Source organism: Siniperca chuatsi, linkage group LG16 (genome assembly GCF_020085105.1).
Source record: "Siniperca chuatsi isolate FFG_IHB_CAS linkage group LG16, ASM2008510v1, whole genome shotgun sequence".
In the NCBI taxonomy this organism is placed as follows: domain Eukaryota; kingdom Metazoa; phylum Chordata; class Actinopteri; order Centrarchiformes; family Sinipercidae; genus Siniperca; species Siniperca chuatsi.
The window spans coordinates 12,165,965-12,192,164 of record NC_058057.1 but is presented as its reverse complement, the minus strand read 5'-3'; the positions used below and the strand labels follow the sequence as shown (position 1 = coordinate 12,192,164).

General features: G+C 38.2%; 4 protein-coding genes across 5 annotated transcripts; all 4 read left to right on the top strand.

The window, feature by feature from the left end:
- Positions 1–1,840: 1,840 nt before the first annotated feature.
- Positions 1,841–3,710, top strand: LOC122863592 (C-C motif chemokine 4-like). The gene is made up of 3 exons (XM_044170203.1): positions 1,841–2,278; positions 2,859–2,970; positions 3,339–3,710. Exons 1-3 carry the CDS (start codon positions 2,194–2,196, stop codon positions 3,442–3,444), a joined length of 303 nt encoding a protein of 100 aa, XP_044026138.1. The 5' UTR covers positions 1,841–2,193; the 3' UTR covers positions 3,445–3,710.
- A 2,520-nt stretch (positions 3,711–6,230) lies between these two features.
- On the top strand, positions 6,231–9,729 carry LOC122863590 (piggyBac transposable element-derived protein 3-like). The gene is made up of 2 exons (XM_044170200.1): positions 6,231–6,732; positions 7,197–9,729. Exon 2 carries the CDS (start codon positions 7,795–7,797, stop codon positions 8,779–8,781), a length of 987 nt encoding a protein of 328 aa, XP_044026135.1. The 5' UTR covers positions 6,231–6,732; positions 7,197–7,794; the 3' UTR covers positions 8,782–9,729.
- Positions 9,730–17,397: 7,668 nt separating this feature from the next.
- Positions 17,398–19,836, top strand: LOC122863591 (monocyte chemotactic protein 1B-like). Of its 2 annotated transcripts, none has more exons than XM_044170202.1 (3): positions 17,398–17,626; positions 18,958–19,066; positions 19,434–19,836. In XM_044170202.1, the coding sequence occupies exons 1-3, from the start codon at positions 17,542–17,544 to the stop codon at positions 19,552–19,554; spliced, it is 315 nt and encodes a 104-aa protein (XP_044026137.1). In that variant the 5' UTR covers positions 17,398–17,541; the 3' UTR covers positions 19,555–19,836. The 2 variants fall into 2 exon arrangements, with proteins under 2 accessions (XP_044026137.1, XP_044026136.1); XM_044170201.1 differs by having other exon boundaries at positions 17,408–17,626; positions 19,416–19,836.
- A 2,814-nt stretch (positions 19,837–22,650) lies between these two features.
- Positions 22,651–24,368, top strand: LOC122863589 (C-C motif chemokine 4-like). Its single transcript, XM_044170199.1, has 3 exons — positions 22,651–22,876; positions 23,437–23,548; positions 23,954–24,368. Exons 1-3 carry the CDS (start codon positions 22,795–22,797, stop codon positions 24,072–24,074), a joined length of 315 nt encoding a protein of 104 aa, XP_044026134.1. The 5' UTR covers positions 22,651–22,794; the 3' UTR covers positions 24,075–24,368.
- The last annotated feature ends 1,832 nt before the right edge of the window (positions 24,369–26,200 follow it).

Below are 26,200 nucleotides of genomic sequence, written 5' to 3'. Positions count from 1 at the left end.
CTTTGAGAATATTTGGTTTGGTTGGATTTGACACACCTTGAGATTATCTAAGGGTGTTTTCTGTTCATGTTCACTTTTATCTTTGGTCACAAGGTCCTACTAGACATTTTCCTAAAGCTTATAGTTGTAATGAAGCAGTTGTATCTACAGTAAGTATAGTAAACCACGTCTAAACCATGTCTGTGCTAATATAAGGTATAAATAAGTGAAATTTGCTTGCTGAAGGAGATTTTTTACTCTGTTGGTTTTCACACGTCCATATAAGTGCAGTCTTGTTGCATTATACTCCTGCCTCTGTTACAAACCACAGGTTTCAGTGTGAGTTAGCAGAGGGTGGATTTCTGCAGTAGTCAGCCTCCGGGGGTTTTGTGTTTGTGTGTCTGTTTTATTAATATGTATGTCTCCTTAATGTATATCTACAACCAATGACTCATAACCAGAAGAAAATATATTAAAGTTTTTCTTCTCAGTATTTTAGTAGCAGAAGTAACTTTGCACATATATATTCCATTCTGTGAAATTTAAATGCACACTGCAAGCGGTGGTGGAATGTAACTAAGTACATTTACTCAAGTACGGTACTTGAGTACAAGTCTGAGGTATTTCCATTTCATGCTACTTTATACTTCTACTCCACTTCATTTTGGAGACAAATATTGTTCTTTTACTCCACTACATTTATTTGATAGCTTTAGTTACTAGCTACTTTGCAGATTTAGATTATTAATACAATATGTAAATCAACTAATAGATTATGGTATATTATGTTAAGATACCCAGCAGTATATAAAGCAGTTCAAATTATCCCCACCTTTACCAGCTGCAACATTAAAGTGATGTGCACATTAACATCACTAATTAGTATTTTAGGTATATTTTTATGCTAATACTTTTTTACTTTTACTTATGTAAGATTTTGAATGCAGGACTTTTATATGTAACAAAGTAAAAGATGTGAATACTGATTGCAAAACACAGTAACAAATACTGAAAATGATTTCACTATGTGGTAAGTTATGTGTGTTATGCTATGTGGTTGAGAAAATGAAACTATTTTTATTAGAGTACATCTGATTCGAGTGTGTGTCTCACTGTATTCAAATTTAACTGGTGCACAGAGGCGTCCCTGTGGTTTACAGGTTAAGGTGTTGACCATGAACCGCAGCGTGCCCCATTCAAGTCCAGCTGAGGGTCTTCCCCATCTCCGTCCCCTCATTTCCTGTCCTCTCTCGACTGTCAAAAATCTCTAAGATGATGTTTTCATACAAAAAACAAACACATACGTAATATATTTAATGGCATGCGGATCCCCTTAAATTTTATATGCCTGTGTGATTCATGCATAAATGCAGCTTTTGTCCCTCGTTATCCACCACAGATGCAGATTGTTTTTCATTCCACATGCTAACTCCACAAAAACTGCTGTGGAAATATATATACATACAGTAAATAAAAAAACATTTTCATAAAACTCACCAGTCACAGAGCAGATCATAGACTTGTTGTGAACAGACAGTTTTTTGTTTGGCCCCTTGAGCTTCAATGAGTACGCAAGAAGATTTGAAAATAAAACTAATAAAAGTTGAGTTCCTAACCTGCTCTATGTACAGGGTACTTTAAAGTTTGAGAAGAGGGACAGAATTTAATCAGGTTTAGCAACTTCTTCTTAAAATAGACCTTATTTTTGCCAATTTGTTTATACACATTACTCACATTTAAGATAATATAATTTCATTTATCATGTTTCATCATTTTAAACCATATCCTTTAAAAGACCACATGAACCAGCAGCAGGGGGAGGAGCTGAAAACCACAGTGCATCTGCACATTGCACAAACACACATAAAGTGATGTGATGTTTTCATTTTTACGTCCTCTGTCCTTTACCCCTCACTCTTCTTTCCGCTACCTGTCTTTTTACTGAGAAGTGTTGACCACATGACCGCAGTTTCATTGCATGCTGGGTAGTTTCAGGTTATGGTCTTTATTTTGTCATGGAACCTGCAACCCATGCTCACACATGCACACACACACACACACACACACACACACACACACACACACACACACAAACACACACACACAACTAGCAGCATAATAAAAGTGAGGGACTGTGAGTGAAGTGGACAGAAAGAAGACAGACACCTTCAAGACAACAAGATAGACAAGCAGGTCAGATAGACAACAATCAAGATGATGATGATGATGATGAAGAACCCCATCATTCTGGTGACCTGTATCTTGCTTTTCACGTCTCTCACCGTCATGGCATCTCCAAGTAAGCTGACTGCATTCCACCTATTTATTCTCTTAAAGGGCAAATCTATCTTTAGGTTTCTGTAATCATTTCTTAATATCCCTCTTGAGGATCAATTAGGTGTCATCTGATAAAAGGTCAAAATAATTAATAATAATACGGTTCCATCATTTAAAAAGAGATTGGGTTGAAAATAAACAAAAGCTGCTCATTAAAGACGGAGTCGGCCTAACAAGGTTTATACTGTCTCATTTCTGAAAGTTTGGGAGGGAAAAAGACTGAAAGCTTCTCATAAATGAAGCATTATTAACAGTCACTGATTTAAAAAGAATGAAAATATGAAACATTTGCAGTAGATGTATGTGTTTTAATAAATACTGGTAAGTTAAGAGCACTTAAATAAATGATTTAATAGTTTTTGTTATTTAGTAAAATGTTGAATCAGATCAGAATCAAACCAAACCACGGCCTTCTTCAGCAGCTTATCTGTGTTCTCTAAAGGGTACAAAGTGAAATGAGACAACTTTATGCTGATGTAATGGTTTTGTGTTGAATACCACTTTATGTCCATAACATTTCTCTTTCTTTCTTGGTTTCCCAGCCAGCTTTGGTCCAAATGAGTGCTGTTTTGAGTTTTTCTCCAGAAGGTTGCCTAAGAACAGGGTGGTGAGGTACAAACACACAGACAAGCAGTGTCCAAAGACAGCTGTGATGTGAGTGTCTTATCTCCTGCTATTAAACTTCAACCTTACAAGCTCACAATCAACTTTATTGGCCATGTATGTTTAATTATACAAACAAATTGACTCAGGTTTTAATGTATTCATACACAGGAAGATTCACGTATACACATGCTGCTAAACAAAGACAACAAAGCTACACAAAGTTTATCAAACCTAAACATACTGTATAGTTATTATGTACAGGCATGTACGTATGAATATAGATTTACTTATAAACAACAAATGGTAACAAATGCACAGTATCTACATAAGTTCAAATGTTAATATAAATTTATTGGAAACAGACTCTCAATGTTCATTTTTTTAATGAAAACTGACAGTCTTTGTCTCTGTTTCAGTTTTACGATGATGAATGGTGCTGAACTCTGTACCAACCCGTCTGAGCCGTGGGTCCAGAACATCATCGTCGCCAAAGAAAAAGCTCTGGGTGTACAATCTAACTGACCCAACGTGTGTTTTAACACCACACTTTAAAGCTTGCTGAGCCAAGCAGAAGTGGTGGTGTAGTGGTAACCTGTGATATATTTTATACAGAATATTTTTCTATTAGCTTAAAAATAAATGCAAAATAACTTTTTTTATTATCTGTTCTTTTTCCTGTTTTAATGTGGTTTCAAGTGATGTATTGAAAGATTAGATATAAGCTATTTTCCAATAAATCACGTGCTTAAAATGTTTTCTGATATATTATTAAAAAATCATATATGATATTTATTTTCTCTTTGTTTTGATTTACCATGAAAGCCTTTAAGACTTTGATCAGAAAGAATGAAAGTCCACGTTGCTGTCCTCATGAAGTTCAAACACATCATATTTCTGTCAAACAATAGTTAAACATCAGAGCTGATGTGGTTTCTGACAGAGAAAGCCACAGGAAATTCAGATCTGCACCACAAAGGCTTGATAGTCTGGCACAAACAATCAAATTGAACTCTTTAGACAAGCATGAGTAAAACAGGCTTTTGTGAATTAGTTAAAAAATAACATCACTTTCTTTCAATTCTGTGTAAATTAGCGACAGTCTCTACTTCAGCTGCCCTTTATTTGCAGTTTAGTGTGTGATGTACCTCTGTGACCAGCAGATGTGGCTCTTCTCTCTTTTTCACATTCTCTGAGGTCCAAATGCAATGTCACAATCTGCTCCTCAGTGCCCCTTGGTCCGTTTGTTTCCTGTTATATTTTTAAATACTCACCTCTCTTATTGTTTCAGTAACTTCACTTCTGCCTTTGTGTGTTTTCCCACCTGTGTGATTGTCTGCCTCGCCCTGATTAGTTTCACCTGTCCCTGGTACATAACTCCATAACTGACTACACTGCGGTTTAGCTGACAGAAAAAAAGTTGAGTTGAGATACTTCAAACACCATCTCACTGCGCTACTGTTCTCAAGAGTGGAATCACAAATTAGATTAAACAATTCCTCATTTTGCTGCAGTCGACCAAGAGTAATAAAAACCTGGCTTTGGAAACCACTGTGAAACAATCAGTGGTGGAAGAAGTATTCACATGTTTGGCTTTGTTACATATAAAATTTGCATTCAAAATCTTATAATTTAAAAAGTATTAGCATCAAAATATACGTAAGTGATATTTGACTAAACTGTGGCATGGAAAGTCCACTTTACAAATCTGGGTGGTGCGGTGGGGGTGTGGGTGGGAAGAGGAGGACGTTATTTGCCAGCATCACAGATCAAGGCTCACGGCAAATTAGCTAATCTTAGCTTCTGCGTTAGATATAACGTATTAATGAGCTTTATAGCTGCTGGTAGGTGGATTTTGTTACCGTTGGAGCCAGGCTAGGTGTTTTCCCCTGCTTCCAGTCTTTATGCTGAGCTAAGCTAACTGGCTGCTGGCTGTAGCCTTATATTTAGCGTAAACATGAGAGTGGTAGTGGAGGGGCTCCTTGTCACGTTTCAGATGTCTATGAGTTGTTAGCAGTTCCACCAAAGAGAGATTTCCCCTCTAAACTACTGATAGTTTCATTTAAATAATTGTTCAAGGCCCAAACAGGTTAAATGACCCATTATTTCACAAAAAAAGCAAAGATTAGCAAAATCCTTTTTCTTCTTTCCTCCCTCATTAATTAATTATGTCACGACCCCTCAGATTTATCTTGGGACCCTTTGCTGGGGCCTGACCCCGAGGTTGGGAGCCATTGGAGTAAACTACCTAACTATCTATAAAGTAGTAGCTTCACATCAACTGTCTACAACATTAAAATGCTAACAATGCTTTTACTTTTGATACTTAAACTACATTTTGCTGATGAAACTTCTGTACTTTTACTGAAGTAGGATTTTAATGAGGGACTTGTACTTCTAATGGAGTATTTTTACACTAACATGTTGGTACTTTTACCTAAGTAAAGGATCTGAATACTTTGTGGTAGCTGTAAAACCTCAGGCTGCTTGCTTGTGTCCTCATTTCATTCTGCTACAGGTAGGTCTCGCTGACAGACATGCTCAGGGCTCTAGCTAACTTTTCCCCCAAGGAGTACATGTACATGTGCTCCTAAATGAAAAAAAATAGGAGCACACAAAGAAATTTAACAGCACAGTGAAAAATGTTCAAGTAACACAGAGTTTATTAACAAACATTTTATTGCATATATATTTATACTGTGTGTGTGTGTGGTCCTTCTCAAACATTGAAACAGATTGTCTCGAAAATTTGACCAATTGAAAAAACTTTTTAAAACATGGATCACTCATCAGAGTGATGAGACCCCTTTAAGGTCTTTTTGTTTAAGGTCTTAGTATGTGTGCACCGAATTAACATTAACTACAAGTACTGTTAACTTAGTCGTCTGCTTTTTATTATATGTGTGTTGCAGCTAGCTCTCTAGCTAGTTGTCCACCGTATTTCATCAAACAGTGCCCGGGGCCTTTATTGACCTCAAATGCAGAAGGTAACAGGTCTTTATTTCCAATTCCCTCTGTTTGATATGTGTAATTGGTCATATTTTAGTATGACGCCTCGTTTTGATCCGCTCCCGTTTGCCCTGTTAAAGTTACTGCATTGCGCGGTTAATACAAACTCAACACTTCCTGTATTCTTTTCAAATTAAAAGCCCTCTAGCGTTTCAGTGGACACAAACCCTTCATTTCTTAACAAGGCTTTTATTGTGAAACATTTGCAGAAATGTTTGTGGAAAACTCATCGACCTGCAAGGTTCCCACAGCAATTGAAATGTAGCTTCTGCCATCTTGTGACGCTTGTACGTTACTACAAAATACAGTTTGGCTGAGACATTAACACACATACACCCACAGGGGCTGAAATCGGATAATAACACTTAATGGTGGGATATGCGATTCTGGAGAAATCCAACACCATGACAAAGGCCTTGTTATAGAGGGAACAATAACACAGCAAGTAACGTAACTAACGTTAGCTAGGCTGTGGGTTAGCAAACTGTCCCTACAGATGCAGCTGCGAAGCAAACAGCCAGAGAGGAGGAGACGGTTTCCCAGAGCAGCACAGCAGCTGCAGACAGCGATACTCACAACTGTCCTCCTGAGACCCTGCGACCTCATATGAGGACATTACATTTTTGCCTCTTGACACAATGATAGTCAATTTTGTAAATCTTAGACCTGTTGGTCACATTTAGGGACACTGCCCACACCATCTTGTGGTGATATCACAACATTACACCACTGTCAGTGAGAGCAAAATGTCTGGAATATCAGCAAAAAACTTCTACCCCAGTTCCCGAAAGAAAAATGACCCAGGTAAAAAATCTATTCAAATTATATGAATGAAACAAATGTATTTATGTACAATACTGTCTCTATCATCATATGGGGATTAAAATTTTACATATTTTAGTAATAGTATCACTCTAGGACATCAGTAAATGTGAAGCACTCGTTTGAGGACATTGGGACTATATAACGTTATTTTTTCTACCATGTGGTTAGCAAAACATGGGAATATTTAGATGGATCACATTAGCATTGAAAAAACAACAACATTTGTCTGTGTGTGTGTGTGTGTGCGTGTGTGTGTGTGTGTGTGTGTGTGTGTGTGTGAGCAGAGTAAATCATGGTAAATCATAGTAAATAATACTACAATATGGTTTATCAAGGTGAATCATGCTAGAATCCTGGTAAATCATTCTAGTAAATATCAGCTATCGGCAGATAGGCCTACTCAAACCCCAGCTGGATCTCTAATTTTTTTCACGTTATTACAGCGAAACTTTCATTGTCAAGAGCAGAACAATTGCTCATGGCAATTGCAAACAACTCTGAGGTGGAGGACCTCTCAGATGGGGAAGATAATGATCCTGCTGTGGACGAAGTCATTTTACAAGATGTTGACCTCATGGATGAGCATCCTGATTTTTCGCCACCTGATTCAGGAGATGATTCCGGTGAAGAGTACACACCACCTGATGCAGCTGAAGATACTGACTCTGAGAATGAAAGTCAGCCAAATCATCCACAAGTGCACAGACGTGGACGTAAACAACAGCATATTGAGAATGATGAGCTGGATGAGGAAGATCAGAGACATGGAGAGCCCAGACCAGAACCAAGGAATGCTGGACGTGGAGAACGCTGGCGGTCTGCTCCATTTAGACCAAATTTGGTCCAGTTTCAGGATGGAGATGATGGACTGAAAGATGAGCGAACAGGTTGGCAGCCACTGGATTATGTGGAGCAGTACATTGACTCAGACCTGATGAAACTCATTGCTGACTGCACAAATGCCATGTCACTGGGTAACAGTGGGAGATCTCTCTCAACTTCGGTAGATGAGATTTATCACTTTTTGGAGCAGCAATCTTGATGTCTTGCGTGCCTTATCCACAGATAAGGATGTTTTGGTCCAATGCCCTACAAATCCCCGCCATTAGTAACACAATGTCACGTGATCGCTTCTTCAAACTTAGGAGCCATCTGAAAGTAGTTATCGACTATGATGTATCAGAAGATAAGAGGGAAACCGACAAATTCTGGAAGGTGAGGCCTTTTATGGACCGTATACTTACCGGCTGCCGCCTTCAGGTTCGTCCAAAATGCGTCTCAATAGACGAGCAGATGATCCCGTTTACAGGGGCCTGTCCATTCCGACAATACGTGCCACTAAAGCCAAATCCAGTGGGAATGAAGAACTTTGTGCTGGCATCTGTGGATGGACTCGTGCTAGACTTTGAAGTCTATCAAGGTTCAAAAACCCTGGCTTCGAAGGTTCAGGACTCAGATGGATTGGGTCTAGGAACACTAGTCATCAAACGTCTTTCCGAAACCCTCACTGCTGGCACACAAGTGTATTGTGATCGCTTCTTTACCACCATACAAGCAGTTGACCACATGCTGAAGGATGATATTTATCTTACTGGTACAGTGATGAAGGGCCGAGTCAAACAAGCAATGAACAAGTTACCCGATGACAAAACCCTGAAACACCAAGGGAGAGGTGCCGTCTCCACAGTAACCAGGGCAGATGGGAAACTATGCGTGGTCAAGTGGTACGACAACAAGCCAGTTGTGATGCTCTCCACTGTTCACTCAGAGCAGCCAGAAGATACTTGCCAGCGGTGGTCCAAGAAGGGAAAAAAGTATGTGACCGTGACAAGACCAAGCATCGTGCGCGAGTACAACTCAAAGATGGGAGGTGTAGACATGTCAGATAGAATGATGAGCTACTACCGAATGTCTGTGCGGACGAAGAAGTGGACAATTCGCATGCTGATGCATTTCATGGATCTTGCCCTTGCCAACAGCTGGCTGCTGTATCGCAGAGATAACCAGGAAAATGGCACCCCAATTTAGCCATGTTTCTGGCTGTTTACATTTTATGTAGGCTTTACACTCTGATGTTTACATTTTCAAATAAACTGTGAAAATGTGTCAAATTAACTTTTTGTACCAATGGAGTCTATGTGTGTCATACAGTAAGATAGACCCACTGTACTCGTATGAGGACATTCATTTTTGAGAGAACTACTTATTGTATTAAGCTGAAATTTTGAATTTTGACTAATTAGGACCTTCTGGCCCCAACAGCAAATAATATTTCAAAAAGTTATGATAGACCCACTGTCCTCACATGAGGACATCTTTTTCTGCAAAAACTACTTCCTGTACAAAAACAAATTTTAGGTATTATACTTATTAGGTCCTACATATCCCAAATAGCAAGAACAATTATAAAATGCACACCAGGCAAACTCTCGGGTCTCAGGAGGATAACTAACATCACAACAACAGCATAGCTTGGCAAACTAGAAAGTAAGCTGAATGACCGTGGGCAAGTCATTTAACTTTACCTGACACACAAATTATGGCTGGAATAGTGTTAGTTTCCCATTCACAGAAACAGGGCTGTGTACAAACACCGGATTATTTTTCAGCACATACAGAACAGACAGTTAGGGACCATGAGGAGATATTCGCTGAGTTTGACAAAAAAACTTGTATTGGATTAGATTCGCATACCTCACCTTTAAGATGAGTAATTCAGAACAACAAGGTGTTGAAAATAGCATGATTATATATATTGTTGAATTTATTAAATTAAAGCGATGGAAATATATATTATGCTTAGTAGTTGGCATGCACATAATATGACAGCCACCGGGAGTTTGTTTTTTCCCCGGTCTGTATTTGGGCCCCAACAATTATTTTCATAATTTGACTACCTTTGTTCATTTAAGGAAATATGATCATTTTATGGGCAACTAAGCTTACCCAAGTGTTTGTTGTTTTACATCAAGTCAACATTAAACGTCAAGGGAATTATCATATTCAACCACTTAAATTGAAGTTGAATAGCTTTGTACGTGTTCTGTGTGTTGTATTGTATGTATGTATGTTCTTAAGGTAGACTTAACTAACAATTAAACGGAGAAAAGGAGATATTCAATACTTTTTCATGAAGAAGAAACCTCAGGCTCAGTACAGGGACAGTGCAGGTCAGGCTGAGAGCACTGAAAGCAACAGTGAAGGTCAGGGTCAGCCTGAATGCAGCCAGGGACCATCACGTGTTGAACAAAACTTCCAGGGCCAGGCCAGCACCCATGGACCTCCAGGTGAAAATACAGATATGAATAAAATTATTTAAAATGTTGTCATAGTAGGAAAATAGATCATATTTCTCCAATATTAGCCTCTCCTTGTAAAATCCAGAATCAAATTCAAAATGTTCTCACCTACAAAGCTCTTAATGGTCAGGCACCATCGTATCTTAAAGATCTCATAATACCATATTATCCGACTAGAACACTGGGTTCCCAGGATGCAGGGTTACTTGTGGTTTCTAGAGTCTCCAAAAGTAGAACGGAAGCCAGAGCCTTCAGTTATCAAGCTCCTCTCCTGTGGAATCAGGTCCCAGTTTGGGTTCGGGAGGCAGACACCATCTCCACATTTAAGAGTAGGCTTACTTTCCTCTTTGATAAAGCTTATAGTTAGGGCTTGCTCAGGTGAGTCCTGAACCATCCCTTAGTTATGCTGCTATAGGCCTAGACTGCTGGGACACTTCCCATGATGCACCTCTCTCCTCCTTTCTATCTGTATGCATTCTTATCCCATTAATGCATGTTACTAATGCAACATCTTCTCTCTCCCGTAGTTCTGTGCTTTCTGGTTTCTCTCCTCTCTCCTTCTGTCGCTTTCAGCAGGTATTTCTGCCTCCAGAGCTGTAGAGACTGGATCTGTGGTTGTGGGCCGCCTGCTGCCCCCGTGTTCCTGCTCGACAACTGCTACTCCAGTTGTTGTTATTGGCTCTGTTATTAATAGTGTCATTATTCTTCCTATAGCTGTCATTCCTATTATTATTAATTTATTAATATTACCACTACAATTACAATTCTACTATTTTAAAAATTCTAGGTGGTATTTGCATTGTGCCAAAGTAGAATATTAATCAACTCAAAATGTTATTAACCCACCATGTAGCAATATGTGAATTGCTCTTTTGTTTTGCAGTTGTCTCTTAGTACAGTTTGGATGAAAACAGGTAAAGTTTGAACACCTCAGTATGTTATTTCATAATTGTCATTGCTTACCAATGACCTAGTCCTAGACAATTTCAGCATTGACCATGAGTATTAGTTTCCACAGACTCATTTCGAAACTTTATATTTCCAGACATTTCTTAAGCAAGAGCTGCAGGCACTGCAAAACACACTCAGCGTGGATAGGGTGGGATGAGAGCCTTTAACGCCTCCTGGTACGAAGAGTACACTTGGCTGGAGTATTCTCAATGCCAGGATACTGCACATTGTTTCGATTATAGAATTTATTGACTGCTGCTTATTCTGCTTAAGACTGATTACTATACAGAAGAGCTGAGCACTAATTATGGATTAAGAGTGTAGAATATTGTTATGGTTCTCAATTTCCCTGTGAGAATGTATTGAGTGCTGCTTATTATGTGAGAGTTCATATCATAAAGAAGGGAACATGTCCATCAGAATTTTGTCCATAAATATACTGTGTAACTGTAGAATTTAAGAAACGTAATTGTTTCCACTTAGTAGTTTAAATGTTTTAAAGAGAGGTCGGTGGTGGCCTTGATTTTTTGTTTGTTTGTTCCCCCCTGTAACCCCCACCTGAAAATAGTCTGGAACTGCCCCTGCCCTCATTATCCTTCCCTAGTGTATTTAGTCTGTTTGTTCCCTTGTCTCAGTGCCAGTTTGTTTTTTTCCGTGAGTCAAGCATACCAGCCATTTCCCTCGTGTTTGTTTGGACTTCTACTTTGTTTTCTTGGACATCGCCTATTTTAAGAACCTTGGATTTTGCCTGTTCCCTTTGATTTGTTTACCTGTGTTGGACTGCTTCCCGGTATTGACGTTTGCCTGCCTCATCATTCCCGTAAGCCTGCTTGTACATTCACTTTTGTAATAATTCCTTTGAACTGCACAGCTCTGCTCAGTTGTCTGCATTTGGGTCCAATTCCTTGTGTTCCTGGTTACCCTGCTTGAACATTATGACATGCAGGATATTTCACACCTAAAATGCAACAAATGCACAAAAATCCACATCTGTACTGAGCTTAAAGGTCAGACACATATCGATCAGGCTCAATCTACAGTTTGAAATGAAGTGGATGTATAATCACTAAACATTTAGATAAGAATTAAACTATGTAGTGAACTTATTGGTTCAGGATAATCCCACATTTAGGAAGGCATTTCTGTCACAAATTAACCAACTGTCATTATGATCTTTTCTCATGTGAAAATTATTTCACCTACTATGTGGTAAGTTATGTGTGTTATGCTATACAGTATGGTTGAGAAAATGTAACTATTTTATTAGAGTACATCTGATTCTACGAGTGTGTCTCACTGTATTAGAATTTAACTGGTGCACAGGTGCGTCCCTGTGGTTTACAGGTTAAGGTGCTGACCATGAACCACAGCATGCCCCATTCAAGTCCAGCTGGGGGTCCTCCCCATCTCCGTCCCCTCATTTCCTGTCCTCTCTCGACTGTCAAAAATCTCTAAGATGATGTTTTCTTACAAATAATAATAATGTAATATATTTAATGACATGCAGCTCTTTCAGACCCCAAAAATCCCTCTTAATCCTGCATCCCTAAGCCATACCCCAAAATCCTCACAAGGTTAAATTCAGGATTCAAACAATCAATGTAGTCAGTATTAATAACATCAATATAGTCGAAATGCCCTTAAATTTTCTTAAAATGCCTGTGCAGCAACAACTGAAATCAAGCGTTTGCGAAGTCAAAGTCCTGACCTGAATCCTACTGAGATGCTGTGGCATGACTTTAAAAAGGCAGTTCATGCTCGAAAACCCTCCAATGTGGCTGAATTACAACAATTCTGCAAAGATGAGTGAGCCAAAACTCCTCCACAGCGCTGTAAAAGACTCATTGCAAGTTATCGCAAATGCTTGATTGCAGTTGTTGCTGTTAAGGGTGGCCCAACCACTTATTAGGTTTAGGGGGCAATCACTTTTTCACACAGGGCCATGTAAGTTTGGATTTTGTTTTCCCTTAATAATAACAACTGTCATTTAAAAACTGTATTTTGCATTTACTTGTGTTATCTTTGACTAATACTTAAATTTGTTTGACGATCTGAAACATTTAAGTTTGACAAACATGCAAAAAAAATAAGAAATTAGGAGGGGGGCAAACATTTTTGCACACCACTGTATATATACATACAGTAAATAAAAAAACATTGTCATAAAACTCACCAGTCACAGAGCAGATCATTTGTTTGGCCCCTTGAGTTTTAATGAGTACGAAAGAAGATTTGAAAATAAAACTAATAAAAGTTTAAAGTTTGAGAAGAGTGACAGATTTTAATCAGGCTTTGTAACTGCTTCTTAAAATAGGCCTTGTTTTTGCCAGTTTGTTTACACACATTACTCACATTAAAGATAACATCATTTCATTTATCATGTTCAATCATTTCAAACCATATCCTTTAAAAGACCACATGAACCAGCACCAACACACACGGCGCGGGACACAAGGCTGAGCGGGCTGGCTCCCGGAGAGGATAGGCGGTGGCACAACCGGGCTGTGAATGGAGAGGAGATGGCAGAGGGAAGTGACGGATCAAGAAGTGAGTTAGGTGGAATGGAAGTAGGTGGCGGGGAAAATTAAGGTTGGGATACTGTGCAGAGGATTGACGGTAGGCAAAAGCGTAAAAAACAGAGGCAGCAAAATGAAGGTTCACTCTCAGAAGAGACTGATAATGAGCAAAATACAGTAGTAACAGGAGATCGAAATGAAGACTGCAAAGCAATCATTAAACTGGTCCAAGAAGGTTCTTCATTTGGTGAGTGGAACCCGGTTCAACTACCTAAATCAATAAACAAATTGATAGGTGAGGTGAAAAGTGCAAGAGTGCTGCGTAATGGATCACTGTTGGGTCTCTGCAGGGACAGTACTCAACAAGGCAAGGCTATCAGATTAAATAAGATTGATGTTAAGAGAGTGCAAGGAACACTGATTAATGATAAGATGGTTCGAGGCGTAATTTTGGGAATACCCATAAGTGTGCCAACAGATCAGATTAAAGAAAATGTGACAGGAGTAAAAGTGATGCTGTCAGTTATGCTGATTTCTGATGAGGAAAGACTACTGTCCAAAGTATATGTTGGGTTTATGAGCTACGAGGTCAGGCCTTATATCCCCCCACCACTGAGATGTAGTGGCAGTGTGCAAAGGCAAACAAAGATGTGGGAGATGTGCCGGTGAACATGAATACGGAAATTGTGAAAGAGGAACTAAGCTTAAGTGCTGCAACTGTGGAGGGGAACACAGCTCTGCTTACTGGGGGTGCAAGGTCAGTAAGAGAGCAGCAGAAGTACAGCTACTGAAAATTTCTCAAGGAATTACAGGCAGAAGCAGCCAAGAAAGTAGCCGTGCAGACAGACAAATCCAACACTAGGCCAGTTAGTACAGAGGGCAGCAAAATGTTACGTTATGAGTGATGTAGTAAAGTAAAGGAAGACACACTGATTGTGGGGAAAAACGAGTTTATATGGTTCATGGTTGATGTTATAAACTGTTCTGCACAAACAGATAAAGAGACAGAAAAGATCAAAATAATAGTTAAATCAGCAGAAGAATATCTGGGAATCAATGAACTTGGATGGGAAGAAGTTAAGGAAATGTTAAATGGAGGAACATCCAGCTCACAATCACAATCATGGGGTGGTGGATCATCATGGCATTAACTATATTACAATGGAATGCAAGAAGCCTTATTGCAAATGGTCAGGAATTTAAAACAACTGTTTCAAATCTACAAGATAAACCTAATATAATATGCATACAAGAAACATGGCTAAGGCCACAGTGGGATTTCATAATACAGGGTTATGTAGCAATTAGGAATTATTGGAAGACTGTGAAAGGTGGTGGGGTGGCAACATTTGTGCAGGATGGGACAAGGTTTAATCTGATTAATTTAGGGAAGGAACACAAATCAACAGTGGTTAAGATTTGGGCAGGAAAGGATGAATTAGCAATAATTAATTACTGTAACCCATGTAATAGGCTGCGCCCTGATACATTGGACATTGTGGGTGGGCAGGTACAGGGTATGGTGGTATGGAGACTTCAACATGCATAACACTGTGGGGGAGTAAGAAAACTGATGCAAATGGTTTAATCATAGAGGAATTCATAGAGGATAAGGGATTAGTATGTGTGAATGATGGGAGAGGTACCAGGTGTAACAGTGCTCAAAAAAAGGAAAGTGCAATCGATCTAACACTAGCGTCAAATGGAATAGCAGGTATCACAACCTGGGAGGTGTTTAGTAAGTCACCAGCGGGAAGTGATCATTATCCTATAAGCATTAAGGATGGAGTAGAAGTACACCAATAAGAGGAACTGGAGATACCAAGATGGAAATTAGACAAAGCAAATTGGGACACATTGCAAACACTTAGTAAGGGAAGGTGTGAAATTTTACTTAGAGAAGATATATCAGATTGGGATGAATTAAATAAAAAGTTGGTTGCAGTCATTATACAGTCGGCAAAATAAATAATACCTAAGGGTGCAGGGAACAGAGGTAAAGAGAGTTAAAAAACATCATTCATTAGAAACATTAATTCAGTACAAAAGATCACAGGCAGTAGTTCGGAAAACTATAAGAACAACTTAACATGCATACTAGAGGCAATATTGTAATAGGATAGGGAGAGAGAGACAGCTGTCTGGTATATGGGGAATGATCAGAAGAATGAGTGGAATTAGGAGAAGCAAAATAATACCGGTGTTGCTAAACAGCAGTCAGCGATATAGAAAAAGCAGAACTTCTGGCAGAAACATTAGCAAACGTTCACAGTTCAGAAAATATATCAGTAAGCACTAAACAGTGTAGGGACAATATTCTTGCGCAGAATACAAGTGTCAATGTTAAAAAAAAAACTACCACAGGAGAAAGTTTAGACTTACCTTTCAGTTTGTTTGAATTAAAGAGGGCCATTTCAAATACGCAGCAATCAGCACCAGGAAAATATGGCATTTGCTACAGGATGTTAGCTCATATGGAAGACAGTGCACTCCTTGTATTATTAAGATTATTTAATAAAGTTTGGGAAACAGGAAAAATTCCCGTTGCATGGAAACAGTCAATCATTGTACCAATTTTGAAACCCGGTAAAGACCCATCAGACCCTTCAAACTATAGAGCAATAGCACTTAGTTCACAACTAGAGAAAACTATGGAGCGAATGGTAACGGAGAGGCTAATATATTTTCTAGAAAGTAGAGAATTGTTTTCTCCTTTTCAAAGTGGGTTTTGTGAAGGAAGAAATACAATGGACTCTATCTCACGCCTAGAGTCAGAAATTAGGAAAGCCCAAACAATTAAGGAAATGGTGGTAACCATCCTTGTTGATGAAAAGCATACGATATGTTGTGGAAGGAAGGATTACTCATCAAATGAAGTAAGCTAGGGGTGAGTGGCAGGTTCTATGACTGGGTACTGCACTTCTTATTTGGCAGGACAATAGAGGTAAGAGTAGGTACAGAGTACTCAAGAGTATATAGAGTTGAGTGTGGAACACCGCAGTTTTATTTAACATCATGGTTAATGATATCTTTGATCAAGTCGAGAAAGGGACAGGGAAATCGCTGTTTGTGGATGACGGGGGCCTTATGGATAAGGGGTCTAAATCTAAGATATATACAGAAGAAAATGCAGGCTGCAGTTGAGATGGTGGAGCAGTGGGCAAATAAGTGGGGTTTTAAGTTAAAAGTGATTAGGCTTTCCAGCAGTATTGTTTGATGAAAAGCTGACTTGGAGGCAGCACATTGATAAAGTAAAAGACAAGTGTAAAAAGGTCAACAATCTCTTAAGGTGCCTGTCAGGACGAGACTGAGGAGCAACCAGAGCATCGCTGTTGAATGTATACCAGGCCCTTATGAGCGCTACATTAGATTATGGATGTGTATCTTATATGTCACCTTAATAAACTGGATGTGTAGCAGGAGCAAGGACTAAGAATATGCAGGGGAGCATTTAAATCTTCTCCAGTAGCTGCCATACAAGTTGAAATGGGGGAAATGTCATTATGGATAAGAAGAGTGAAACTTCTGCTGGCACACTGGGTTAATCTGCAGGGGCATAGTAGCTCTCACCCTGCTAAGGCCATCCTGCAGGACTGTTGGGAGCACAATGAAACCACTTTTAGAAGCTTTGGATGGATAGGAGATATAAAAGCACAAAGTGTAGGTTAATGCAACATACAATACAGTCCAACAGTCCCATCTTCAGCTATTCCTTCCTGGCTATTTGTGATGCCAAGAGTAGATTTTAATATACAGCAACAACTGAGGGAAAAATCTGATCTGCAAAAATGCAAAAAGTATGGCAAGAATACTGGGACATAAACGATACAGGAAAACGTCGTTATAATATCCAGAAACAGGTTGGGTTGGGAAGAAGGCTGGGCAGGAACCCGTACCCGTACACACACACACACACACACACACACACACACACATACACAGACTGTGAGTGAAGCGGACAGAAAGAAGACAGACACCTTCAAGACAAGATAGACAAGCAGGCCAGATAGACAACAATCAAGATGATGATGATGATGATGAAGAAGCCCATCATTCTGGTGACCTGTATCTTGCTTTTCTCATCTCTCGCTGTTGTGGCATCTGAAAGTAAGCTGACTGCATTCCACCTATTTATTCTCTCAAAACACGGAAATTATTAGTATTGTAGATACTTTAAGTTGTCGCCAATAACTGGAACCGGAAATATAATCGTGACGTTGAGATCTCTGATTTGTTTTGCGGATTTCCACCCGGTTTCCACTTGTAGGCTAAAAAGCTAAACTAAGCGTCCCCGTCTTTATAATCTTATGGATTCCGTGAGATTGTGTTGTGGGAGAGATCCTGACCCCCAGTGCGTTGTGGAAAGCCACACAGACATTGCGAGTTCAAGTTTGTTGCTCAAAATCCCATCACATAATCACCGTCAGTCAACAGCGGGACCTACCCAGCTCTCACTGCCGGAGACGGACGCTGTTTCTGGGGGCCAGTGCTCCGAAGAGCCGGTAGGGAGGACCGAGCGGGTCGCGGCGACTTTTCCACATATTAATTTGTTCTTATATAAGTTGCCAAAGACACTACCTACTACCACATATCTGTTGTTTGCTCGTAACATTGCTGTGTAGGTTGAAGTGTGGGACATTTCTATTGTATTTTGAAAGCCTAGTGTTATCCAGTGAGGCATCTGTTTTGTTGTCAGACACAGAGCAAACGGAGAGAAATGTTGTGGATCACATATTCATTATAAAATTGAGCTGAAGTTACTTTCTCTTCTTTTAAGTAGACTGAGATGCATTTCTCATTGATTATTTTGATTATTTGGCAAAATTATATATTAATTTCATCTGTATCTAAGTAAAAATAGGGTGTGATTATAGCTATGATTTGTTGACAGCAGATGGGGAGAAATGTTGTGGATCACATTCTTGTTGTAAAATTGATCTGAAGTTACTTTATCTTCGTTTATAATCCATTGCATCTCTTATTGATTATTTTGATTGTTTGGCATCATTACAGTTATTCAATTAAATATATTGTAGGATACACCTAAGTAAAAATAGCCTAAATAGGATGTTATTATAGGCTATTATTGGCTCACTTTCAGTACAGTTTGTAGTGACTTGCAGTTTGGATAATCTTCACTGTCACTGATTTAAAAAGAATGTAAATATGAAACATTTGCAGTATGTTTATGTATTTTAATAAATACTGGTCATTTATTTAAGTTAAGAGCACTTAAATAAATGATTTAATAGTTTTTGTTATTTATCAAAATATTGATAGATCAGATCAGAATCAAACCAAATCACGGCCTTCTTCAGCAGCTTATTTGTGTTCTCTAAAGGGTACAAAGTGAAATGAGACAACTTTATGTTGATGTAATGGTTTTATGTTGAATACCACTTGTCCATAACATTCCTGTTTCTTTCTTGGTTTCCCAGCCAGCTCTGGTCCAGAGTGCTGTTTTCAGTTTTTCTCCAGAAGGTTGCCTATGAGGATGGTGGTGAGGTACAAATACACAGACCCGCGGTGTTCAAAGAAAGCTGTGATGTGAGTGTCTTATCTCCTGTTATTAAACTTCAACCTTACAAGTTCACAATCAACTTTATTGGCCATGTATGTTTAATTATACAAACAAATTGACTCAGGTTTGAATGTATTCATACACAGGAAGATTCACGTATACACATGCTGCTAAACAAAGACAACAAAGCTACACAAAGTTTATTAAACCTAAACATACTGTATAGTTATTATGTACAGGCATGTACTTATGAATATAGATGTACATATAAACAACAAATGGTAACAAATGCACAGTATCTACATAAGTTCAAATGTTAATATAAATTTATTGGAAACAGACTCTCAGTGTTAATTTTTTAATGAAAACTGACAGTCTTTGTCTCTGTTTCAGTTTTACGATGATCAGTGGTGCTGAACTCTGTACCAACCCGTCTGAGCCGTGGGTCCAGAATATCATCACCGCCAAAGAGTGGGACCATACCAACACAGCTCTGGGTGTACAATCCAACTGACCCAACGTGTGTTTTAACACCACACTTTAAAGCTCGCTGAGCCAAGCAGAAGTGGTGGTGTAGTGGTAACCTGTGATTTATCTTCAGCTTTCTCTATTTTTATACAGAATATTTTTCTATTAGCTTAAAAATAAATGCCAAATAACTTTTTTTATTATCCATTCTTTTGTCTGTTTTAATGTGGTTTCAAGTGATGCATTGAAAGATTAGATATAAGCTATTTTCCAATAAATCATATGCTTAAAATGTTTTCTGATATATTATTAAAAATCATATATGATATTTATTTTCTCTTTGTTTTGATTTACCATGAAAGCCTTTAAGACTTTGATCAGAAAGAATGAAAGTCCACGTTGCTGTCCTCATGAAGTTCAAACGCATCATATTTCTGTCAAACAATAGTTAAACATCAGAGCTGATGTGGTTTCTGGCAGAGAAAGCCACAGGAAATTCAGATCTGCACCACAAAGGCTTGATAGTCTGGCACAAACAATCAAATTGAACTCTTTAGACAAGCATGAGTAAAACAGGCTTTTGTGAATTAGTTAAAAAATAACATCACTTTCTTTTATTTCTGTGTAAATTAGCGACAATCTCTACTTCAGCTGCCCTTTATTTGCAGTTTAGTGTGTGATGTACCTCTGTGACCAGCAGATGTCGATCTTCTCTCTTTTTCACATTCTCTGAAATCCGAAAATGTTTCACAGTGGTTTCCAAAGCCAGGTTTTTATTGCTCTTGGTCGACTGCAGCAAAATGAGGAATTGTTTAATCTAATTTGTGATTCCACTCTTGAGAACAGCTCAGTGAGATGGTGTCTGAAGTATCTCAACTCTGTTTTAAACCACAGTGTAATCAGTTATGGAGTTATGTACCAAGTCAAACCTTCAAAGCTTATAGTTGTAATGAAGCAGTTGTATCTACAGTAAGTATAGTAAACCATGTCAAAACCATGTCTGTGCTAATATAAGGTATAAATAAGTGAAATTTGTTGGTTATTACATGTCTGTATAAGTGCAGTCTTGTTGCATTATACTCCTGCCTCTGTTACAAACCACAGGTTTCAGTGTGAGTTAGCAGAGGGTGGATTTCCGCAGTAGTCAGCCTCCGGGGGTTTTGTGTTTGTGTGTCTGTTTTATTAATATGTATGTCTCCTTAATGTATATCTACAACCAATGACTCATAACCAGAAGAAAATATATTAAAGTTTTTCTTCTCAGTATTTTAGTAGCAGAAGTAACTTTGCACATATATATTCCATTCTGTGAAATTTAAATGCACACTGCAAGCGGTGGTGGAATGTAACTAAGTACATTTACTCAAGTACGGTACTTGAGTACAAGTCTGAGGTATTTCCATTTCATGCTACTTTATACTTCTACTCCACTTCATTTTGGAGACAAATATTGTTCTTTTTACTCCACTACATTTATTTGATAGCTTTAGTTACTAGCTACTTTGCAGATTTAGATTATTAATACAATATGTAAATCAACTAATAGATTATGGTATATTATGTTAAGATACCCAGCAGTATATAAAGCAGATCAAATTATCCCCACCTTTACCAGCTGCAACATTAAAGTGATGTGCACATTAACATCACTAATTATAATCCAGCAATATAATATTTATGATTCTGAAATGGGCCATTCTGCATAACAAGTACTTTTACTTTTGGCACTTTAAGTATATTTTGATGCTAATATGTTTTTACTTTTATTCAAATAATATTTTCAATGCAGGACTTTTATATGTAACAAAGTAAAAGATCTGAATACTGATTGCAAGACAGTAAAAAACTATTACACACCTTAAATGCAACAAATACACAACCATCCACATCTGTACTGAGCTTATAGGTCAGACACAGATCATTCAGGCCCAGTCTACAGTTTAACATGAAGTGGACGTGTAATCACTAAACATTTAGGTAAGAATTAAACTATGTAGTGAACTTATTGGTTCTGGATAATCAGACATACAGGAAGACATTTCTGTCACAAATGAACCAACTGTCATCTATGGTAAGTTGTGGTAAGTTATGTGTGTTATGCTATGTGGTTGAGAAAATGAAACAATTTTTATTAGAGTACATCTGATTCTACGAGTGTGCATCTCACTGTATTCAAATTTAACTGGTGCACAGAGGCGTCCCTGTGGTTTACAGGTTAAGATGCTGACCATGAACCGCAGCGTGCCCCATTCAAGTCCAGCTGGGATCCTTCTCCATCTCCGTCCCCTCATTTCCTGTCCTCTCTCGACTGTCAAAAATCTCTAAGATGATGTTTTCATACAAAAAACAAACACATACACAATATCCCTAACCTATACCCCAAAATCCTCACATGGTTAAATTCAGGATTCAAACAGAAAAACAATGTATTAATATTGTCAATATAGTCGAAAATGCCCTTAAATTTTCTTAAATTGCCTGTGTGATTCATGTGTAAATGCAGCTTTTGTCCCTCGTTATCCACCACAGATGCAGATTTTTTTTCATTCCACATTTCAACTCCACAAAAACTGCTGTGGACATATATATACATACAGTAAATAAAAAACCATTGTCATAAAACTCACCAGTCAGAGCAGATCATAGACATGTTGTGGACAGACAGTTTTTTGTTTGGCCCACTGAGCTTCAATGAGTACGAAAGAAGAATTGAAAATAAAATTAATAAAAGTTGAGTTCCTAACCTGCTCTATGTACAGGGTACTTTAAAGTTTGAGAAGAGGGACAGAATTTAATCAGGCTTTGTAACTTCTTCTTAAAATAGACCTTATTTTTGCCAATTTGTTTATACACATTACTCACATTTAAGATAATATCATCTCATTTATCATGTTTCATTATTTTAAACCATATCCTTTAAAAGACCACATGAACCAGCAGCAGGGGGAGAAACCACAGGGCGTCTGCAAACTGCACAAACACACATAAAGTGACTGAGGTATAGATGTGATGTTTTCATTTTCACGTCCTCTGTCCTCAACCCTCACTCTTCTTTCCGCTACCTGTCTTTTTACTGACAAGTGTTGACCACATGACTGCAGTTTGATTGCATGCTGGGTAGTTTCAGGTTATGGTCTTATTTTGTCATGGAACCTGCAACCCATGCTCACACATGCACGCACACACACACACACTCACAACTAGCAGCATAATAAAAGTGAGTGAAACGGACAGAAAGAAGACAGACACCTTCAAGACAACAAGATAGGCAAGCAGGTCAATCAAGATGATGATGATGATGAAGAACCCCATCATTCTGGTGACCTGTATCTTGCTTTTCTCATCTCTCACCGTCATGGCATCTCAGGGTAAGCTGACTGCATTCCACCGATTTATTTTCTTAAACGGCAAATCTATCTTTAGGTATCCCTCTTGAGGATCAATTAGGTGTCATCTGATAAAAGGTCAAAATAATTAATAATAATACGGTTCCATCATTTAAAAAGAGATTGGGTTGAAAATAAACAAAAGCTGCTCATTAAAGACGGAGTCGGCATAACAAGGTTTATACTGTCTCATTTCTGAAGGTTTGGGAGGGAAAAAGTCTGAAAGCTTCTCATAAATGAAGCATTATTAACAGTCACTGATTTAAAAAGAATGAAAATATGAAACATTTGCAGTAGATGTATGTGTTTTAATAAATACTGGTAAGTTAAGAGCACTTAAATAAATGATTTAATAGTTTTTGTTATTTAGTAAAATGTTGAATCAGATCAGAATCAAACCAAACCATGGCCTTCTTCAGTAGCTTATTTGTGTTCTCTAAAGGGTACAAATAGAAATGATACAACTTTATGCTGATGTAATGGTTTTGTGTTGAATACCACTTTATGTCCATAACATTTCTCTTTCTTTCTTGGTTTCCCAGCCAGCTCTGGTCCAGATGACTGCTGTTTTGAGTTTTACCCCAAAAGGTTGCCTAAGAACAGGGTGGTGAGGTACAAATACACAGACCCGCGGTGTTCAAAGGAAGCTGTGATGTGAGTGTCTTATCTCCTGCTATTAAACTTCAACCTTACAAGCTCACAATCAACTTTATTGGCCTCGTATGTTTAATTATACAAACAAATTGACTCAGGTTTGAATGTATTCATACACAGGAAGATTCACGTATACACATGCTGCTAAACAAAGACAACAAAGCTACACAAAGTTTATTAAACCTAAACATACTGTATAGTTATTATGTACAGGCATGTACGTATGAATATAGATGTACATATAAACAACAAATGGTAACAAATGCACAGTATCTACATAAGTTCAAATGTTAATATAAATTTATTGGAAACAGACTCTCAGTGTTCATTTTTTAATGAAAAAGAGTATCTGTCACCAAAAACTGACACTGAAAACGGCATCAACAGTCTTTGTCTCTGTTTCAGTTTTACGATGATCAGTGGTGCTAAACTCTGTACCAACCCGTCTGAGCCGTGGGTCCAGAATATCATCACCGCCAAAGAGTGGGACCATACCAACACAGCTCTGGGTGTAAAATCTAACTGACCCAACGTGTGTTTTAACACCACACTTTAAAGCTCGCTGAGCCAAGCAGAAGTGGTGGTGTAGTGGTAACCTGTGATTTATCTACAGCTTTCTCTATTTTTATACAGAATATTTTTCTATTAGCTTAAAAATAAATGCAAAATAACTCAAATAACTTAATTTTTACTATCTGTTCTTTTGCCTGTTTTAATGTGGTTTCAAGTGATGTATTGAAAGATTAGATATAAGCTATTTTCCAATAAATCACGTGCTTAAAATGTTTTCTGATATATTATTAAAAAATCATATATGATATTTATTTTCTCTTTGTTTTGATTTACCATGAAAGCCTTTAAGACTTTGATCAGAAAGAATGAAAGTCCACGTTGCTGTCCTCATGAAGTTCAAACACATCATATTTCTGTCAAACAATAGTTAAACATCAGAGCTGATGTGGTTTCTGGCAGAGAAAGCCACAGGAAATTCAGATCTGCACCACAAAGGCTTGATAGTCTGGCACAAACAATCAAATTGAACTCTTTAGACAAGCATGAGTAAAACAGGCTTTTGTGAATTAGTTAAAAAATAACATCACTTTCTTTTATTTCTGTGTAAATTAGCGACAATCTCTACTTCAGCTGCCCTTTATTTGCAGTTTAGTGTGTGATGTACCTCTGTGACCAGCAGATGTGGCTCTTCTCTCTTTTTCACATTCTCTGAAATCCGAAAATGTTTCACAGTGGTTTCCAAAGCCAGGTTTTTATTGCTCTTGGTAGACTGCAGCAAAATGAGGAATTGTTTAATCTAATTTGTGATTGCACTCTTGAGAACAGCTCAGTGAGATGGTGTCTGAAGTATCTCAACTCAACTTTTCTGTCAGCTAAACCACAGTGTAGTCAGTTATGGAGTTATGTACCAAATCAAACCTCTCAGACGGCTACTGTCTGGGGTCAATGCTGAAATGAAACACACTTGAGGAAAAGTATATGATGAACAAGACCAGACTGTAGGTGGCAAGTTTAACTCCCAGTGCTCTTACTTTGTTAGACTTCCTAGACATTTCTAGATAAAGTGACCTCCTGCTCCAGAACCACACCTCAAATGATGTCAGTGCGGTGACATCATCACCCAGTTTTTCTTTAAATAGTTTCAGACCCATATTTGTATTTTGATGTCCTGCCACCCTCCATGCTACTTCATATGCGTGTCTGTGTGTGTGCGTGTGTGTGTGTACGTATACATACATAGTCTTGTGAGCACAATTACTCAATGAACATGATTTACTGTTGGTTCGGTGAAAATACTCATTCATGGCACAACGAAGGGAGTCTTGGAGATGTCCTATTACATTTGCATATAAGCATGTCTGTCAGCGAGACCTACCTGTAGCAGAAAGAAATAAGGACACAAGCAAGCAGCCTGAGGTTTTACAGCTACCACAAAGTATTCAGATCCTTTACATAGGTAAAAGTACCAACATGTTAGTGTAAAAATACTCCATTAGAAGTACAAGTCCCTCATTAAAATCCTACTTCAGTAAAAATACAGAAGTATTATCAGCAAAATGTAGTTTAAGTATCAAAAGTAAAAGCATTGTTAGCATTTGAATGTTGTAGACAGTTGATGTGAAGCTACTACTTTATAGATAGTTAGGTAGTTTACTCCAATGGCTCCCAACCTCGGGGTCAGGCCCCAGCAAAGGGTCCCAAGATAAATCTGAGGGGTCGTGACATAATTAATTAATGAGGGAGGAAAGAAGAAAAAGGATTTTGCTAATCTTTGCTTTTTTTGTGAAATAATGGGTCATTTAACCTGTTTGGGCCTTGAACAATTATTTAAATGAAACTATCAGAAGTTTAGAGGGGAAATCTCTCTTTGGTGGAACTGCTAACAACTCATAGACATCTGAAACATGACAAGGAGCCCTCCACTACCACTCTCATGTTTACGCTAAATATAAGGCTACAGCCAGCCACCAGTTAGCTTAGCTCAGCATAAAGACTGGAAGCAGAGGAAAACCCATAGCCTGGCTCCAACGGTAACAAAATCCACCTACCAGCAGTCATAAAGCTCATTAATACGTTATATATAACGCAGAAGCTAAGATTAGCTAATTTGCCGTGAGCCTTGATCTGTGATGCTGGCAA

Bases quoted from the DNA above. Each gene is read 5' to 3' on its own strand.
- LOC122863592 (XM_044170203.1), top strand. From the start codon at position 2,194: ATGATGATGATGATGATGAAGAACCCCATCATTCTGGTGACCTGTATC. The intron at 2,279-2,858 runs GTAAGCTGACTG...TTGGTTTCCCAG, and splicing joins CACCGTCATGGCATCTCCAA to CCAGCTTTGGTCCAAATGAG. The intron at 2,971-3,338 runs GTGAGTGTCTTA...TCTCTGTTTCAG, and splicing joins TGTCCAAAGACAGCTGTGAT to TTTTACGATGATGAATGGTG.
- LOC122863590 (XM_044170200.1), top strand. From the start codon at position 7,795: ATGTCTTGCGTGCCTTATCCACAGATAAGGATGTTTTGGTCCAATGCC.
- LOC122863591 (XM_044170201.1), top strand. From the start codon at position 17,542: ATGATGATGATGATGATGAAGAAGCCCATCATTCTGGTGACCTGTATC. The intron at 17,627-18,957 runs GTAAGCTGACTG...TTGGTTTCCCAG, and splicing joins CGCTGTTGTGGCATCTGAAA to CCAGCTCTGGTCCAGAGTGC. The intron at 19,067-19,415 runs GTGAGTGTCTTA...GAAAACTGACAG, and splicing joins TGTTCAAAGAAAGCTGTGAT to TCTTTGTCTCTGTTTCAGTT.
- LOC122863589 (XM_044170199.1), top strand. From the start codon at position 22,795: ATGATGATGATGATGAAGAACCCCATCATTCTGGTGACCTGTATCTTG. The intron at 22,877-23,436 runs GTAAGCTGACTG...TTGGTTTCCCAG, and splicing joins CACCGTCATGGCATCTCAGG to CCAGCTCTGGTCCAGATGAC. The intron at 23,549-23,953 runs GTGAGTGTCTTA...TCTCTGTTTCAG, and splicing joins TGTTCAAAGGAAGCTGTGAT to TTTTACGATGATCAGTGGTG.